Source organism: Camelus ferus, chromosome 12, assembly GCF_009834535.1.
Source record: "Camelus ferus isolate YT-003-E chromosome 12, BCGSAC_Cfer_1.0, whole genome shotgun sequence".
Classification (NCBI taxonomy): domain Eukaryota; kingdom Metazoa; phylum Chordata; class Mammalia; order Artiodactyla; family Camelidae; genus Camelus; species Camelus ferus.
In genome coordinates, this window is record NC_045707.1 from 20274590 (window position 1) to 20290627 (window position 16038).

The following is a 16038-nucleotide window of genomic DNA, read 5'->3' on the forward strand; positions in this document are numbered from 1 at the left end:
AAGCCATGGATGAGACTTCTGCCTAATAACAGTGTCACCTTATAAAAAGCCACACACATGCTTTATATAATTGACCTTTTAAACCTCAACTTTTTTTTTCATTTTACATAAGAAACGGAGGCAAAGAGCAGCTAAGTAACTTGATCAAAGCCACAGCTGGTTAAGCTGGCAGAGATGGAACAGAATACTTGACTCTGTCTTTCCTATCCTTCAGATTCTTTGGAATTTAAAACTCCCTCTGCAACCATACCTAATCTTTTCTCTGTATCAATATCCCCCACCCACTTCCACTTAGATTGTGATGGACTGAAGGGCTTCAAGTATGGTAGGAAACAAGAGCAGAATTTCCTGTTGAAATTTTCCTATTGGGTTAGAAACTACATGATCAATCAAAAACATTCAGTGATTAAAAAAAAAAAAAAAGTTCTTTAGGTCACAGACCCCGAGATACTAATTAAGGCTGTGGACCCTCTCCCTAGAAAGCTGCACATAAATCTTTGAGTAATACTTCAAAGCATTTATAAGTATCACCTCTTCCTCCAATTTCATCAGTTGTCTGCCAGAGGTCTATAGACCACCACCCTTTCCCTTATATTCATTCTGTATAGATGGCCTAAATAAACAAACTAGGGTCAGATTTGATGAGGTCTCTAGTGGCCTGGGAACAGGAGCTATTAAACAGCAATAAATGGGCTATTTCCAAATTGGGTTACCTCACTATTCAAGAAAAGATTAGCGGGAATATGGTGGTACCAAGACACAAGGGAGGGTGTTTCTGATTCAATAAACATTATTGGGTGTCCTTCCTTCCAAATTTCTAGTATCAGATGGAGAAATAGGAAAAAATAAATAAAAAGAAAAAGAAACACTCCAGTACTTTTTTTTCCTCCTTTTTTACTTACATTAAATACATCGGTAAATCAGCAGTCGCATTCTGTTACCACGATTGTTATGTTGGGAGAAGGAGAAAGGGGGGAAAAGGCAAATGCTTTCTCAGGGAAAAAAAAAAAAAAAAAAAAAAAAAAAAAAAAAAAAGCCTCCCCGCTTAAAAAAAAAGATCAGAAGAAAAAAAATGAAGAGCTGGGAAATAAAAACTAAGATTCCCCCAAGCCCAACAGAGCTCAAAGGAAAGCAGAAGAGCTGGAAGTAGATGGAAGGCAGCAGACAGGCCCAGAAGCTAAGGCCAATCCTGTTCCTAAGGGGGGGCGGGGAGGGAAGAAGAAGCCTGGAGAAATGGTTTCCCAGCCCCAAGGCAATGAAACATCTTTACTCCTGCTCCACAAGGAAAGCTGTGCAGACAAAGAACTTCATTTCTAAGAGGCTTAAGAGAGCCATCCTAGTTCTTCCACTTGTAGGGATGCACTGAGTGCTTTTGGTGCTAGTGGGCGCTGGGAAAGGGGAAAATGTTTGCGTGTTTCAGGGCCACGGGAACTAAGGCTGCCCCTGGAAAAGGAAGGGAATTGAGGCCTAAGTGGAAGAACCTAAGCTGGGTCCTCCAGAAGCTCAGCTTCTTGGATTTCTCAGCTGCTCTGGGACAGGAGGCAGTCTGGAAGCCGAAAGGGCAGAAAGGTTCCAATCCTGGGTCACTATGGCCTCTCCTTACTTCCCCCAATAGTCCCAAAACTCTGGGTTAGAACGAGAAGGAGTTGAAAGTTCTCTCTTGCCTTGATGGCTTCCCAAAGCCATCCTAAAATTCCTGATGAGGGATGTAAAGAGGCTAGAGATTTAAAAGGACAACCATTCTCTGGGATGTGAGACACCGTGAGGGACCTTCAGTGCCAGTCATTCCCTGTCCACAGGAACAGGTGTTAAGATATGAGGGAGCCACATGTAGGCCTCTATGGTACTACCCCCTAGTGGTGTGTGGATTAAACCACTGGTTGTATGGGGGGTGGGGATATCATGGAGGAACCAAACTGAAGATACTAACAAAGAAGAAAAGAAATAGGGAGATGGGGGACAGAACAGACTGTACAGTGGGAATAAAGATCATATCTATTTACAGGGAAGTAGAAAAGACATGGTAATTGGTGGATCAAATTGAATGGGAACCCTGGGAAAGGACAGAAAATGCCTCCCTTTTGCCTGACTCCTCTTCACTCCCCTACCATGGCCTATGCTGTCCTGAGACTCCTCTTCAGTTGCTCAGTGATTCCCCAGGAAAGGCAAACCTATACCCAAGAGCTAGGATGGTAAGAATACAGGTGAGGTAAGAATCAGAGTTGGAGGAAGGTAGCAGTGGAGATTGGGCTTGAGTAGCTGCCACCAGTACTGTTCTCTACAGCCCCTCCCCAAACCTCACATACACCTCAGATTCCATTTAACTAAAAGGAGTAGAGGGCAGGTAAATCAATCAAAACCCCTATAAAACAAATATCACAACTGAACTACCATCAATTAAAGTGCAAACTGCAGGGGGATACAGTGGCTGGGGCTGAGGCCATCTGAAGGCAAGAGAGGGGAAAAAATGCATATGTAAAGGTCAGAGGATGGGTATCAGAAACTGGTCCCTCCTCCATTTAGATCACAGCAGAGCCAAAGATGCAGGCAACCAGTGAAGATTCTTTGGAGGACTCTAGGGTCCAGAATCTCCCCCGCTATGGGGGAGAAGCTACCTAAGAGGCTGGGTGAGGGGAAAGGAGGCCTTAGAAGAATGCCAGAGCCACAGATGACACTACGTCTCCACCTCCTCCTCCCAGTTAGCTAACAACATGACTCCAGCCTGGTGCCCAAGAGCTTGCCTTCCCATTCTCACCTCCACCTAGAAACACCCTCCATAAGACCAACTCACGGATACTGCAGTGTTTTCAAATATGAGAAACTCCAACCAAATAAAAACAAAAAGGAAACGTTTCCTTACTCCCTCCTGCTCCGCACCTTACTTTTCCCCAGGGCCCTTAATGTGACTGAAGTAGAAAACTCCTTCAGTTCCTGGATTCACCACCTTCTCCATCCTGGGGAGAGGAGGAAAAAGGGATCAAGAACAGAGATTGACCAAAAGCAGAAGGGGAAGGGGCAGGAGACAAAAAATGTTTTCTGAAAAAATGGGGAGGAGGAGGAGGAAAGATAAGTAGGTCACTGTCTTGCACCTATAATACAAAGTGAAGAAAGTTTGTTTTGGAAGGTAAGTCCTGGGGGATCTGACCCCCAAGCCCCAGAGTAGGGGTAGGAGGCCAGTGGTAACAGCTGCCTGGTGTTGGTTGCTGAAGCGTTAAAAAGTGCCATGACGGAGCTGTCAGGAGGCAGCCCTTGGAGCCAGGGCTCAGTGTGCTGTTACCATAGGGGCTGTGTGCTGAGGGGTGGGGATGGAGGTTATTTCTTAGCTCTCGTGCTAGCTCCGTGCTTGTTTGCTGCTAGCCACCCCCTCAGTTGCTACAACACTGGCTCTTGTTCTGCTGGGACTGCTCATGGAGATCCACACCACGGCTTCGGCCTGCTGCACCCCCCAGATTCTGGGGTTCACTCTTTGGCAACTTCTTAGCTAGAGATAAAAACAGAAGGGAACAAAGCATGGTCAATTTTACTGATACTCCCAAAAAAGACTACTGGGTGGGGGAGAAGTAGGGGAACGAGGGAAAGGGGATGTTCTGCAGGGGGGCGGGTTCACTGTAAACTACACTGAAGATGAGGGGTCTTAAGCTGCAGTGGTAGGACAGAGGGTCACATGGAAAGTTAAGATGCTGCTCTGACCTTACCTATTGCCAGGAAGAGATCATTCACGTTCATAGCTGTCTTGGCTGAAGTCTCCATAAACAATAAGCTGTTGTCATCTGCATACGCCTGGGCCTCCTGAAAGGGGTGGGGTGGACTGGTGCTCAGAATGCAGGGCAGGAACAAGTACTGCCTTTCCACTCCCATGTAGCACCAGAGCTAGCCAATATCCTAGGTTCCCTCCCTTAACTGCCCCTCTGAGCCAGCTGGCCCTGGACCCATATTTTGGTGATGACTCCCTCAAGGATAACCCAGGGTCTAGCCCACTTAATCCCACAAACAGAGGTCAGGAATCTTAATTATGGGGAAGAAGGTAAGCTGGTTGGGGGTTTTCGAGTTCTGACACTTGAATAGTCCCTTACCTCAAATTCAATTGCTCCCTCTTTCCTGTTTTCACATTGGTACCCCCACAGCTGGTACTCCCACAGCTGGTACCGGTACTTCCCTACCCCTTTGCTCTGGAATTGTCTTCTGACTCCTCTAAAATCTCCTGGCTGGCATTAGGGTCACAGTTTTGCTGTATTTAACTTGGTGCAGAACTGGGGAATGAGATGATGAATGTCCTCAGATGACGTTTTCAGAGAGGGCAGGTTTGGAAAAGAGAGGTCCTAAGCACAGAGGGAGAGTGTTAGAGAGGGACTCTACGGCCATCTTACTTCATACTCCACCATGCGCTTGTTGGCCAGGTCAGCTTTGTTCCCCGCCAGGGCAATAACGATGCTAGGACTGGCCTGTCGTTGTAGTTCCTTCACCCATGTCTTTGCTCGGGCGAAGGTCTCCTAGGAAGACACGAGGATGAGAATGGATAGGCTGGAATGACTGCCGATCCAGGCCCATCACCTTCAAAAACCAGTCTTAAAACTCACCTCTTCTAAGCAGCCTTCACTCACTGAAACCACCTGTGTCTGACAATTCATTACCTATGTCTTCTCAGCACTTGGAAGCATAATTTGTATTCTTATTTTGCTATTTTAAGAACCAGTTTTCTTTCCCCCACCTAATTTAATTCCTATAAATAAAAGCAAGGACAATCTTCTCAGCCCACTTACCTGATTAGTAATGTCATAAACCACAATTGCAGCTTGGGCACCTCTGTAGTACATGGGGGCCAAGCTATGGTACCGCTCCTGCCCAGCTGTGTCCCAGATCTCAAACTTGACTGTTGTGTCATCTAGACAAACAGACTGGGTGAGGAAGGCCGCTATGAATGAGAGAATGGAAGAGAAGTTGTTGTTAAGTGGAAGGATGAATGAGAAGATCCCACCACCCCCTCCTCAAAATATCTCCACTCTCAGTCCAAGACCGGTCACCACCCAGGCTATTCACCTATAGGAAAGGCTTAGCATTCTCCTCCAGGTCCTGGAACCAGAACTAAGGCTGCTCTTGGCTAAGTCCTTCCTGTCAGAAGTCTCTCTAGCTAAGGAATGGGGGCACGTCATAAATCCTGAGGGACAGAAAGAAGAACTGGCACTTATACCAGAGTCATCCCTCTTCCAACCAAAACAGAGGAGTAAGATGATGACAGAGATCATAAGTTTCAGAAAAAAGTCACATCAAGAACTGATTAGAAGATTTTAAAGCCTGATGTGAGGTCCCACCATTATCAATATTATTTGGCTGCTACTTTTTCATATCTTCTTCTGTTGGTCCAAGAACACGTTTCCAAGGTGACTAATAAAAGTGGGGAAGAAAGACATGGGAATTCGCAAAAGATCCTTTATTGAATTAGCACCCTATTTTGGGGTAGTGGCAGGGAGAAGGTAGCAAAGGTGGAAAAGGCAGATGTCCTTTATCTTTTGTATTTAGTTCCAGCCTCTATTTTACCAGATATGTGCATCAGGATCATTTAAAGAGCTTTTCCAAACATACATGTCTATACCATCACCAACCTAACCCTACCCCCAATACTAATCAGTAGATCGAGGGTAGGACCCAAGCATGCATGGGATGAAAATGGTCTCCAGGTGATTCTAATGTACATCTCTGATTATGAGTCACTGCCCCAAACCAACCTTGCTCAAGATGACACTCAACTGAACTTCACTGGCATAAAGATGAGAGTAGGAAGAGGAAAACAGACTGTGATAGAAAATTAGTGGTTTTCTTGGTGCACAAAGGCCAACCTTTCTAACCTTCTAGGAAGTAAGAGGATGAACATATACCTGCTTTCTGGCATTATGGCAATTTTTTTGTTTCACAAAGGATTTCCATTTCAGGGAGCCAAGAGGGCCAGTTCCACAATCAGGTCCCTATATCTCCCTTCAAAGCCTTTCTAAGCATTGAACCTCTTCTCTCCCTGAGGTACTCACCTCCAATGGTGCTCTCCTGGTACTCATGGAACTGCCCTTTGACAAAACGTAATACCAGGCTAGACTTTCCCACTGCAGATTCACCCAGCAGGACCAATTTGAATTGGCATATTTTGCTGGCCTGGGGCTGCCCGTTGGGCCTGGCTGTGCTTCTGCTAGTCATGGCTAGATTATCAGAGTGGGAAAGGGTGAAGGGAGGGGGATGCCACAAAGCGGCGAAGGGGGGAGGGGGGAGGGGAGGGGACTTCCAGGCTTCAACAGTCCTGCAAGAAAAAAAGTGGGCAAAATTAAACACAGGGCCATTACAGCTGCAATCATTTTTTAAAGAAAGGATAGAATCTCTTCATTTCTTTGCTCCCATGAGGACTTAACTCTTATAATCACCCATCATTAAAAGGTTATACCTAGACAGCAGACACTCAGTGGTAAGAGTGGGAAACAGTAAAATAAGAACTGCATCTAAAATAGAGTTTGCTGAAATGGAGACTAAAAATCGTGTGAGAGAAGTTTTTAACCTCCCATTCATTCCCGAACAGGTCTTCAAAGAAAGGCAAAGTGATCAACTTTTTAGTTAAAACACCCGTATCCACCCACAAGGACACTAGATCCCTGCTAACTCCTTGGTGTCCTGATACTGTCTTTTTTTACTCTCCTCTTTTTTCTAGCTTTCAAAATGAGAGATTTACTCTAGGGGTGTCAGACAAGTCACCCCTCCTCAGTGGAGGGTAGCTTCTGTTCTATATCCTTCATACATGACCATTCTTCTCGACATTTCTGAAAATCTAACCAAAGTCTAATTACCAAAAAATGTGTCCTTTCTCACTTCTGGTCAAAAGTAAGTACAGAAACACAACCAAGAGCCCACGTTCAGTATGAAAATCTAATCAAGGTCCAATTACCAAAAAAAATCTATCTTTTCTCATTTCTGGTCAAAGGTTAGTATAGAAACACAACCAAGAGAACACATTCAGTATTAATTCTTCACTTTGCTTCTGCCACCTCTCCGAACCTGAAACTCTGAGTCAGTAAGTTTGACTTGCTCTCAACCTGCAGCTGTCCTCCTGGTGCCTAGGGATTAGACTACCCTCCACACTAAAAGGGCCCAACAGCTGTAGCCCTCCAAATTACAGGCAGAGAAAGAAGGTACCTTCTCAATACATGCAAAAGTCTCTAGAGGATGGTATAGGGGCTAAGTCTTCAAGCTATAAATATTTGATGAAAGAATAGAACTAATCACCTTCTCTACCTTCCAAGTGGCTAGGACAGCTGGTGGTGGAGGAGGAGACAGAAAAGTTGGGACTCTGAGTGTCCCATCATCCAAACCTGAACACATATCATGTTGACTCTGAGGGGAAATGAACTATAAGATTCAAAGAAATGTCAGCATGATCAGAGCATGCAAAACCTCTCTAAAACCTAAGTGTTGCTTGGGTTGTACTTTGCTTGTTCAAGTGACTCTTTCCCTGCTCTAGGGTTAATTCTGTTGACTCCACAAACATACTCTGACATATAGGGGGAAACATTTTTGTCACTATAGCAAGTTGCTTTGGAGTCAAATCAGGGTTAAAAATCTCTGCAATCCTAGATGAAGACAAGACAGAAAATAAAAGATAGAAAAACCATACAGGAGGCAATGCAGAGGAACACAGGTTGTGGAGTCCAATTCACTGGATTTATTTTATAGTTCTGCTTACTAGCTGTGAAACTTGGGACAAGTTATTAAATCTATCTGTGTATTTACTCCCACATCTGTAAAATGGGTTAATAGCCTTATGAGCATCTACTTCATAAGGTTGGTGTGAGGATTAAGTGAGATAATATATACAAAGAACCTAAATATTTGACAAAAAGTGCTCAATGATTATTAAGCTACTAATCATTATGAATATAACATCAAGAAAATTTCTCTGCCTGAGCCTTACCTTCTGCATTTATAAAATGGAAAAAAAACCTACCTCATAAAGTAGCCATGAGGATTAAATGAAAGATATATTTAGCATAGTGCTAATAAATAATAAGGTAGGTATGTCATTTAGAGGCCCTGATTCACAGAAAAGATCAATTTAATATATTAAATTTCTCAATATTAGTCGTTATCAATATATTTCTAAAAGCCATGATATGAGATAGAGGGAAAAAAAAACAAGAAAAAAAAGTATAAAGAGGAAGTTAACAGAGGAATGAGACAGAAGTGAGAACTCAGAAAAGTCCCAAAGTAGACTAATTAAGACAGAGGAATGTAAGAAATTACTCTGATCCTACTGGGTATTTTGTAGTCTCCTAGGTCAATGAGTTCTAAGAATCTAGATATACATGTGCCACTTTGTGAAGTTTTCACTAGTCTACGATAAAATGATTAAAAGAAAAATGACATAGCAAGTTTTTCATAAAGCTAAATTTATTCAATCTAAAAATATCCTTTCTAAGATTTCTAACTTCTTACTTTCTCAGCATCAATTTTCTTTCAGAGGTAAATATATATTTATTGCATGGATAAACCTCTCAGGCCTATTGTTAACGTTAAAAATAAACTGGAGAACAAAACACATGGTTGATCCTATTTCTATAAAACAAAACAAAATCCTACGGAGAAAAAAGTATGGAAAGATACAGACTCATCTGTTAACAGTGGTTACCTCCCTCTGAGGAGAGTGGTATGTGAAGGATTCAGATTTTTTTCATTCTACATAATCCTTTTCTAACAGGAAATATATATTTTTAAAGTTTCCCATATAACTAGGTTTTTTTTAGTGCTTTTAAAAAATAGTGTTGATAGGCTTTCTAAATAACCTTGTTTTATGTATAAAAATAAAAACGCCAAAATTTAAATAATTGGTCTATTAAATCCAAAATCCTGGGAACTAGTATTGCAAGAATCAGTATTAACTCACTTCTTAACCACTAGTCACAGTTCTTTAGCTCTTTCCATTCTCAAACCTTTAAAGCACTGTTTCTCCAATTGTGGCTGTAAGCCAACAGTGACCCTGAAATCACTTGGTGGATCATGATCAGTATTATTAAAAAAAAAAAAAAAAAAAAAAAGAAAGAAAGAAAGAAAAAAAGTCAAATGTATTGTAAATAATAAGCATAAGAATTATTTTGCGAAAATGTTTCACTTGTGGGTAGATGTACACACAATGAATTACGAAGTAAAGAAAAAAATTTTTTAAAATGCCATGACCAAAAAAAGTTTAGAAAACATTGCTTTGGATTAGGAATTTGGTATTAACAGATACACACTATTATCTATAAGACAGATAAACAACAAGGACATACAGAAACAGTGCTTTGGAGATGTCTGACACTGCAAGATGGGTTAACATGAAGGCCAGTCTCTGGCCAGCCTATAGGCTATGGTTACTACTAAAGTACTTCTAGATGAAATTAAGATGAGGGCTGAATATAGCTCTCCAGGGGTCAGAGGTTCTCCAACCCTGCTACTAAAGTTAGGGAGCAATTATGAAAATGGGAAGTCAAAGCCGACAGAGGCAGTCCCACACAATGGTAAGGGCTTTGCAATCAGGCAAGCCTGAGTTTTATTCTCTGCTTTGCAATGAACCCATTGGGATCTCAGACTATTCACTCCCTTTGCCTTTCTGAGCCTTAGTTTCCTTATCTGTGAGGATGTGGGGGTGGGGTGGGGAGGATAATAGGTGAAAGTAGCAAAAGGCAGAATTTGAATTCAATTCCAAAGTTCTGGGTACATTTAAGATATCTGTTTCTCTTAGGTCTTGACTTCTCAGAATCTGTGAGGATGAATTATTTTTTAAAACATTTATGTAGTACTTCATATACATTATTTCATAGGAAAAGAAGATAGGCCATCATAACTCTACACTCTAAAACAGATAACATAATAGGAAAAAAACCCTACAAATAAGCTGATAAAGTTTCCTTTAGGTGCCATACACATTCTCTACTCTTAAGAAACAACAGGGAAAGTTACTAGATTCTTCGACTTACTCCCTCACATTTTTATCTACCAAAGCACGTGATTCAAGGGGCAGAACACTAAGCCTTAATGTTACTGCTCTACAATATATGGGAGTTAGAAGAGACTGAATTCTCATGGGCAAACACATCATGCTAGGCCTGGGAAAACAGTAGGGAGTTGGAGAAGTGTGAAGACAGGAAACAGTCAGACACTAGGGTTGCAAAGCCCTTGGTCACTAACCCTCACAGATTTTAAGTCAAGCCAGAGCCCATCAGCAATCAGCAAACTTTCTTGAATTGTCAGATTAGTAACTACTGGATTAGAGGAGACTACCTCTACCCCAAAGTTTTAACTCGAGGGTATGTCCTACCTTCTCTGTTCACAGTAATTGATGGGTTGTCATCTCTGTGCCTTATCTTTAATCCCAACGTGTTTATAGGGGTATTATGTTTCTTAGGCAATAGCTGGACTTTCAAAAGTTCAGGGGTACAGAAATGGAATAATACATATAAGACTCAACTGATTTCTACTCTGATGGTGATTTTTTTTGCTAAGAGTTGACAGTGGGCAAACGACCCATCCAAAGGCAAAAATAAACCACAGCCAACCAGTCATGTAGTGTGATGATTATTACCTTCAAACTGGAGGCAAAAATAGGAGAAGGAGGTTTCTTTTCATTTTTTGGGGTGGGGTGCTAATTACGTTTATTTATTTTTTAATTAAATTTTTTTTAAATGGAGGTACTGGGGATTGAACTCAGGACCTCATGCATGCTAAGCATGTGCTATATCACTGAGTTTTACCCTCCTCCCCAAGGAAGTTTTTCTTTCTTCAACCCTTTCAGTTCAGAAGAGAAGAAATCAGACTTAACTTTCCACAAGAATGGCTTATCAAATGACCATTAACTAGGGAGGATCAAGGCTCGACCATGGCATCAGCCCACTGGGAAAGGGGGACGTGGAAGATGAGGGGTAAGTTCTTTAGTGTGGGCAGCTCTCCCAGCAGCACAGGAAAATATGAATAGGATAAGTTCCTCAGCCTGCCAATCCCAGGTAGGGCAAAACTCCATTCCTCAGGTCCCTTTCTACTTGGTAGCTTTGGGTCACTATGCCAACTAAGTATGAAGCCTCTAGAAGTCTGTCATCTATCAATAGAGACTGAGTTCCAGGTACAGAGCCACTAGAGTCTAGCCCACTCCCAAATGTCAGCCCTATAAGTTCAGTTTGCCAGATAAGAGGCAGTCTAGAGGTCATCTGGTCTAGTCTCTGTATTTTATGGTGAGGAAACTGGGGCAAATCAATCAACCTACCAGGTGTTACCATACAGCAAGCTACCCCACAACCGCTTAGCAAATCTCCTAGCTAGCCAGTACTCCTAGTCAGGAACTCTGGCTCCTGTTGTACCACCACACCTCGTAAGGAAGCAGGAGGTGCTAAACTCTGAACTGAAATCCAAAGGCACCAGGAGAGGAACAAGAGCTTAGACTGGATAAAGTTTCTGCCTCTATTCGGTTTAGATAAGCACTTCCTTTGGGAACTAAAAACAAGTTAGGAAGGCCCAGGCCTTCCCTGGGAACTGGGATCCAGCCCTTTATTTTTCTGACAGAAGGACTCACTCATTACTATGCCTCTCTAGACGGTCTTGACCAACCCCTGCCAGGACAGTTGAAATAGAAGCAATTCAATGGAAGGCGTCAGGAAAGCAGTGGTAATTTCCGCACGATTCAGTGTGCCTTGTGATTAATGTGAGATTTACTGAGTAGGGAAGATAGAGCAGAAGCCAGTAAGTACCTTAAACTCTCCAACTTTGTTTAGACCCCAAATTACCAAAATCTTAAACTGAGTTCCACTACTTGGCTCAGCTTTCATTGTGTTCATCCAATGTTAACCAGGGAGTCACTGGCTTAAATGAGAGTCCTTCCACTTCCCCCACTTACATTTCTCCCTTGTAGTTCCCCAAGAGGCAAAAAGCATACCTATCTCTTATTAGCATGGTACTACAAACTCCCTGTTATTGACCTAGGAAAGACTGGAATGCCCTTCCCCACTCTAGACTGCCTAGCAAACTCCTAAGATACCTTCTAAAGCCACGCTCAAATGCCACCTTCTCTGTGAAATTCCATGACTACTCTCTCACTCCAGCAGGATTCATCACTGCTTCTTCTGGGATCCTAGAGTATTAAGACTATTTCTACTGCAGCATTCATTACATTATATGAGCTAATTGTGTTTGTCTTCTCTGCTAAACTATGATATTCTCACTAAGTGTGACTATTTTTTAAGTCATCTTGAATCTCCAGAGCAGAGCACAATACCTGGTCCCTAGTAGGTGTTCATTAAATGCTCCCTAAATTAATTAAGGCCAAAGCAATCTTGCTTCCTTCCTCCATCTACTCCTTCCCTTCTGTGCCATCTGGATAGATTCTTACTCAGTTCCATTTGGGAATGTTTTTAATAGGCCTCAGAGAACCAATTCTCCCTCTTGCCTCTCTGTGATCTCCCCTGGATGGAGGGCCCTCTTGGGACCCAGGCCACAAGGTACTGTTGCAACTCACATGGGCTAACTGCTTTTCCTGTCACCCGTTACTATGCCTCAGATGGCCTAATCACACTAAATATGTTGCCCTTCCAACCTAACACTGAAGCAACAGTGGCTAAAAAAGTTCTCTGAATTTTCAGTTATGTGAAGTGTTCAAAAAACATTGGGTCATTATCTCTATTAATTTCTGAACTTAAGAAACACAAGTTAAAAAAAAAATCATACCACCACAGACCTAGAGGACACTGAAAAGGTACCCACTGCCCCTCAGTAGAAACTACAACCTGGCCCAGAAATCTGCACACACTTTGCTCACCTGGGTAGCTCCTTATTCAGCTCAGTTACTGTGCAGTCAAGGGCTAAATCTTTTCTAAAACAAGTGGGATTGTATTATGTAGGGTTTTAAGGTATCCTTCCTCCTAGAAGGCTGTTGCATTTCCTTATTTTAAATTCACTGTCTTACACTTTGGTTACTTTCTAATCTGAAATGCTTTAGGATTAGGGAGCAGGCTGTACTGTACACTTGCTTCTTCTACACTATGCCCCCTCTCATAAGTCAAATTCGTATCAATGCACACAAACAAGCAAACTATCAAAGAGCAATCCTTGCTCCTGGGCAAACTAAGAGTTGGACGATATGAGGTATGACTTCAAGGGCAATGGGAAAGCCCTCTTCTCCAAAAGTATTTTTGTAACTCCAGATCTATGTTTGAAATTCTATATTGATAATTCTACTCCTTAGCTCCATGTTAAGAAGCAAAAACCCTTGGAATGATTAATACTTTAAGTGACTATTTTTTATTTATAACTTAACATGGAGCAATTCCAGATCATTTCTTGAAGGTAGACTTTGACTATGAGGAAGGTGGAAAAGACAAAAAGAAGAAGAAAGGGACAGGATACCACTAGGATGTAGGAAGCCTAGTGAGCATTAAAAAAAAAGCCCTCCCCCCACACACATGCATCTACACAATCTTCTCTAGGACTGGCTTTGCAGAAGAGAAAATAAAAGCTCCTGGGGGGACAACAATCAAGGTTTCTGGGGGCACTGTACAAAGGCTGGGCACATTAAAGGGCTTCTACAGCCAGTAAGGACAAATTCAGTTAATAAGGTGGTGTATAAAGCATCCCAGCTGTGCTGAGATTTAGAGGAAAATCAATTTCATATCCAGAGAAATTTGGAGCCTTCATGTAACACTACAGAAAGATACAGGGGCCCCTTAGGAGACCCATCATCTTCTTTTAGGATAATGAAGGGACAGTCACATAATCTGAACATGCAGAGACCATGAACCAGAAGATAGAAGTCTCAAATTCCTCACTTTAGCAGAGATGCCAATAATTCTCCCAAACAAAATAATTCACGTTAATGTTTCTTTCCTGCCCATAAAAGAGAAGCAGGCCATCTATTGGCTATTTCCTAGGATACCCATGCACAAGGGGGTGTATGTAAAGATGTACAGGATAACCCAGAGTAGAGCTCTCTGCTTGTGTGACTTTGATAAAAGCAAGACAAAATGAACTGTGAAAGGAGCACAATGAATAACAGAGTATCATCTCAGAAGGGAAAACTGGAAAGAATGAGAAATCAGTTTGGTGGAAAACATGAAAACAGAATTGCCTTTGGTGGCATATCCCCCAAAGCGAAGCAAGATTGGTCTGATGTGCTGTCTCTTATCTCTGACCTTTCTGGATGAAATGAGTGAGGTATATGTGGGAGGATTTACACTTTTTACACTTCTGTAAAACTTGAATATTTAAAAATATGTACATATTACTTTTCTAATTAAAAAGAAATGTAGTTATAAAATACGGTAGTATAAAAGGGAAAAAGGAGGAAGTATAACAAGGGAAAATCCAATAAGCTCCAATCTATGGAGGGACTAAGGAGGTCAGTAGGCCATTAAACATAAATAGGAGGGGACTCCTGTGTCTTAGTAATCCATCTTTTCTCTACTCACCATCTTCCCTAAGTGCCTCTCTGACCCAACCTTCTAATAGCTCAGAAACCTGGGCTCCTGAAGAAGTAGATAAAGAACAGTTGTGATGCCAACCTTCTGGAATGGAATTTCTCACTTGTCCCCAAATCCCTTCCTCAGTGATATCACCTCATATTTCCAAGCTTGGTCCTACCTAACCACTACCTGCCTGGGAAATACCCAAGTCTAAGAGACATAAAAGTTTCACCAACTATGGTCAGAAGATCTCTGGATAGCTGGGGATCCCTAAGCCCATTTCTAGTGCAGAAAATGAATCACTGATTCCCCACTTCTAGGTCAGAGATATGGCATCCAATATAGACCACATTATTAAGCTGGAAAGAAACCAACAAACATCCCCCAAATCCAACTTTTTAGCTTTTTCACAGTCATGAAACAGTAGGTAAGAAGTAACAGAGACTGCAGCCAAGACCAGCTTGAGGGCAAGGGAAAGTGTTAGGGGCTGAATTTGGAACAGCCAATAGTTACAGAAAAAAATTACTTTTGTCTTACTGGCTACCCTGGGAATACCAAAAAACTTAAAATTGCCACATCTCCATACTAATGGGAACAAGAGTTACTACTCCCAAGGGTACTTGCAGCCCACCCTTCAGTATTCCCATAAACTCCCTAAACTGATACGAGGCCCTACTTCCATTGCCCCAGCTCCCTGAGTCTTCTAGATTAGGAAAGCTTTCTTCCCTTGTCTCAGTTCTCCCTCCCTGAACCCAAACCCTTCTCGGCTCAACTCTGGGGCACCCTAGTTATTTTTATAATAATCGCTTTTCCTGAAAAGAATTTCTCTCACCCAGCTAAGAGCTCTTCTCTGGCCCTTCCAATGAGACATCTCGAGAGAGCTCCTCCGGGGCCGGGCGCCGGACTTGACCCCTCCTCACCTCCCGGCGAATGGGCTTACCTCACCCGCCGCCCCGTCCCTTTCCCCCAGCTCCTCCCTCTCCCGCGCCGCTCAGTGAGGCCTGCCCCTGCCCGCACACGAGCCCCGGGCCTCCCGCGCCGACCCAAGCCCGGCCGCCAACACCACCCGGCCGCCTCCCGGACTCACCAACTTCGGGCTCCCAGCCCGCCCGGCCCCCTCCTCAGCGCCCTCATTAGGCCTGCGGGGGCCCGGCCCCCTTCTCCCCTCTCCAGTGGGCCATTCTAACCCTTCACTGAGGCCCAGACCCGCCTCTGCCCTCAGGCCAGGGCGCTCTCTTCTCCCGGGCGCCTCCGCCCCTGCCCTTGCGGGCTCCATCAGGCCGGTACCTGGGGCTCCGTTCCCCCGTCGGGCCCAAGCCTGTGTCGAACAGACAAACAGCTGCAGCTCAACCAAACCTTCCTGCCCCTCCTCCTCCTCCTCCTCGCCCTGGGGCGGGGGCCCCAGCCAATAGCACGACTACCCGCCTACCGTCAAGGGTGGGCTCTGTGCGCACTAACCCGCCAATCCTCTGGAGAAAGGCGGGTCCTTTTAGGCGCTGTCACCAACGAGTACGAGCAAAGGACTGGACAGGCGGGATCCTGGACCAATACAGAGAGAGAAACCTTGAAGACGGACCAGGTGACGAGCCAC

At 43.4% G+C, this 16038-nt stretch overlaps 1 protein-coding gene across 2 annotated transcripts; it reads right to left on the bottom strand.

Moving 5' to 3' along the window:
• Nucleotides 1-886: 886 nt before the first annotated feature.
• On the bottom strand, nucleotides 887-15877 carry RAB5B (RAB5B, member RAS oncogene family). 2 transcript variants are annotated; one of them, XM_032493099.1, is made up of 6 exons: nucleotides 15735-15877; nucleotides 6021-6283; nucleotides 4761-4912; nucleotides 4368-4490; nucleotides 3696-3789; nucleotides 887-3481 (listed from the first exon to the last, which is right to left on the bottom strand). In XM_032493099.1, exons 2-6 carry the CDS (start codon nucleotides 6181-6183, stop codon nucleotides 3366-3368), a joined length of 648 nt encoding a protein of 215 aa, XP_032348990.1. In that variant the 5' UTR covers nucleotides 6184-6283; nucleotides 15735-15877; the 3' UTR covers nucleotides 887-3365. The 2 variants fall into 2 exon arrangements, with proteins under 2 accessions (XP_032348990.1, XP_032348989.1); XM_032493098.1 differs by lacking the exon at nucleotides 15735-15877 and adding an exon at nucleotides 15535-15724.
• Nucleotides 15878-16038: the final 161 nt, after the last annotated feature.

What these genes read in the sequence shown, in the direction of transcription:
- RAB5B (XM_032493098.1), bottom strand. Translation starts at nt 15,581, where the DNA reads ATGAGGGCGCTGAGGAGGGGGCCGGGCGGGCTGGGAGCCCGAAGTTG. An exon ending in TTTATGACATTACTAATCAG is followed by an intron (nt 4,491 to 4,760) that starts GTAAGTGGGCTG and finishes GTGTCTTCCTAG; the next exon opens with GAGACCTTCGCCCGAGCAAA. An exon ending in TGATCTCTTCCTGGCAATAG is followed by an intron (nt 3,482 to 3,695) that starts GTAAGGTCAGAG and finishes TTTTATCTCTAG; the next exon opens with CTAAGAAGTTGCCAAAGAGT.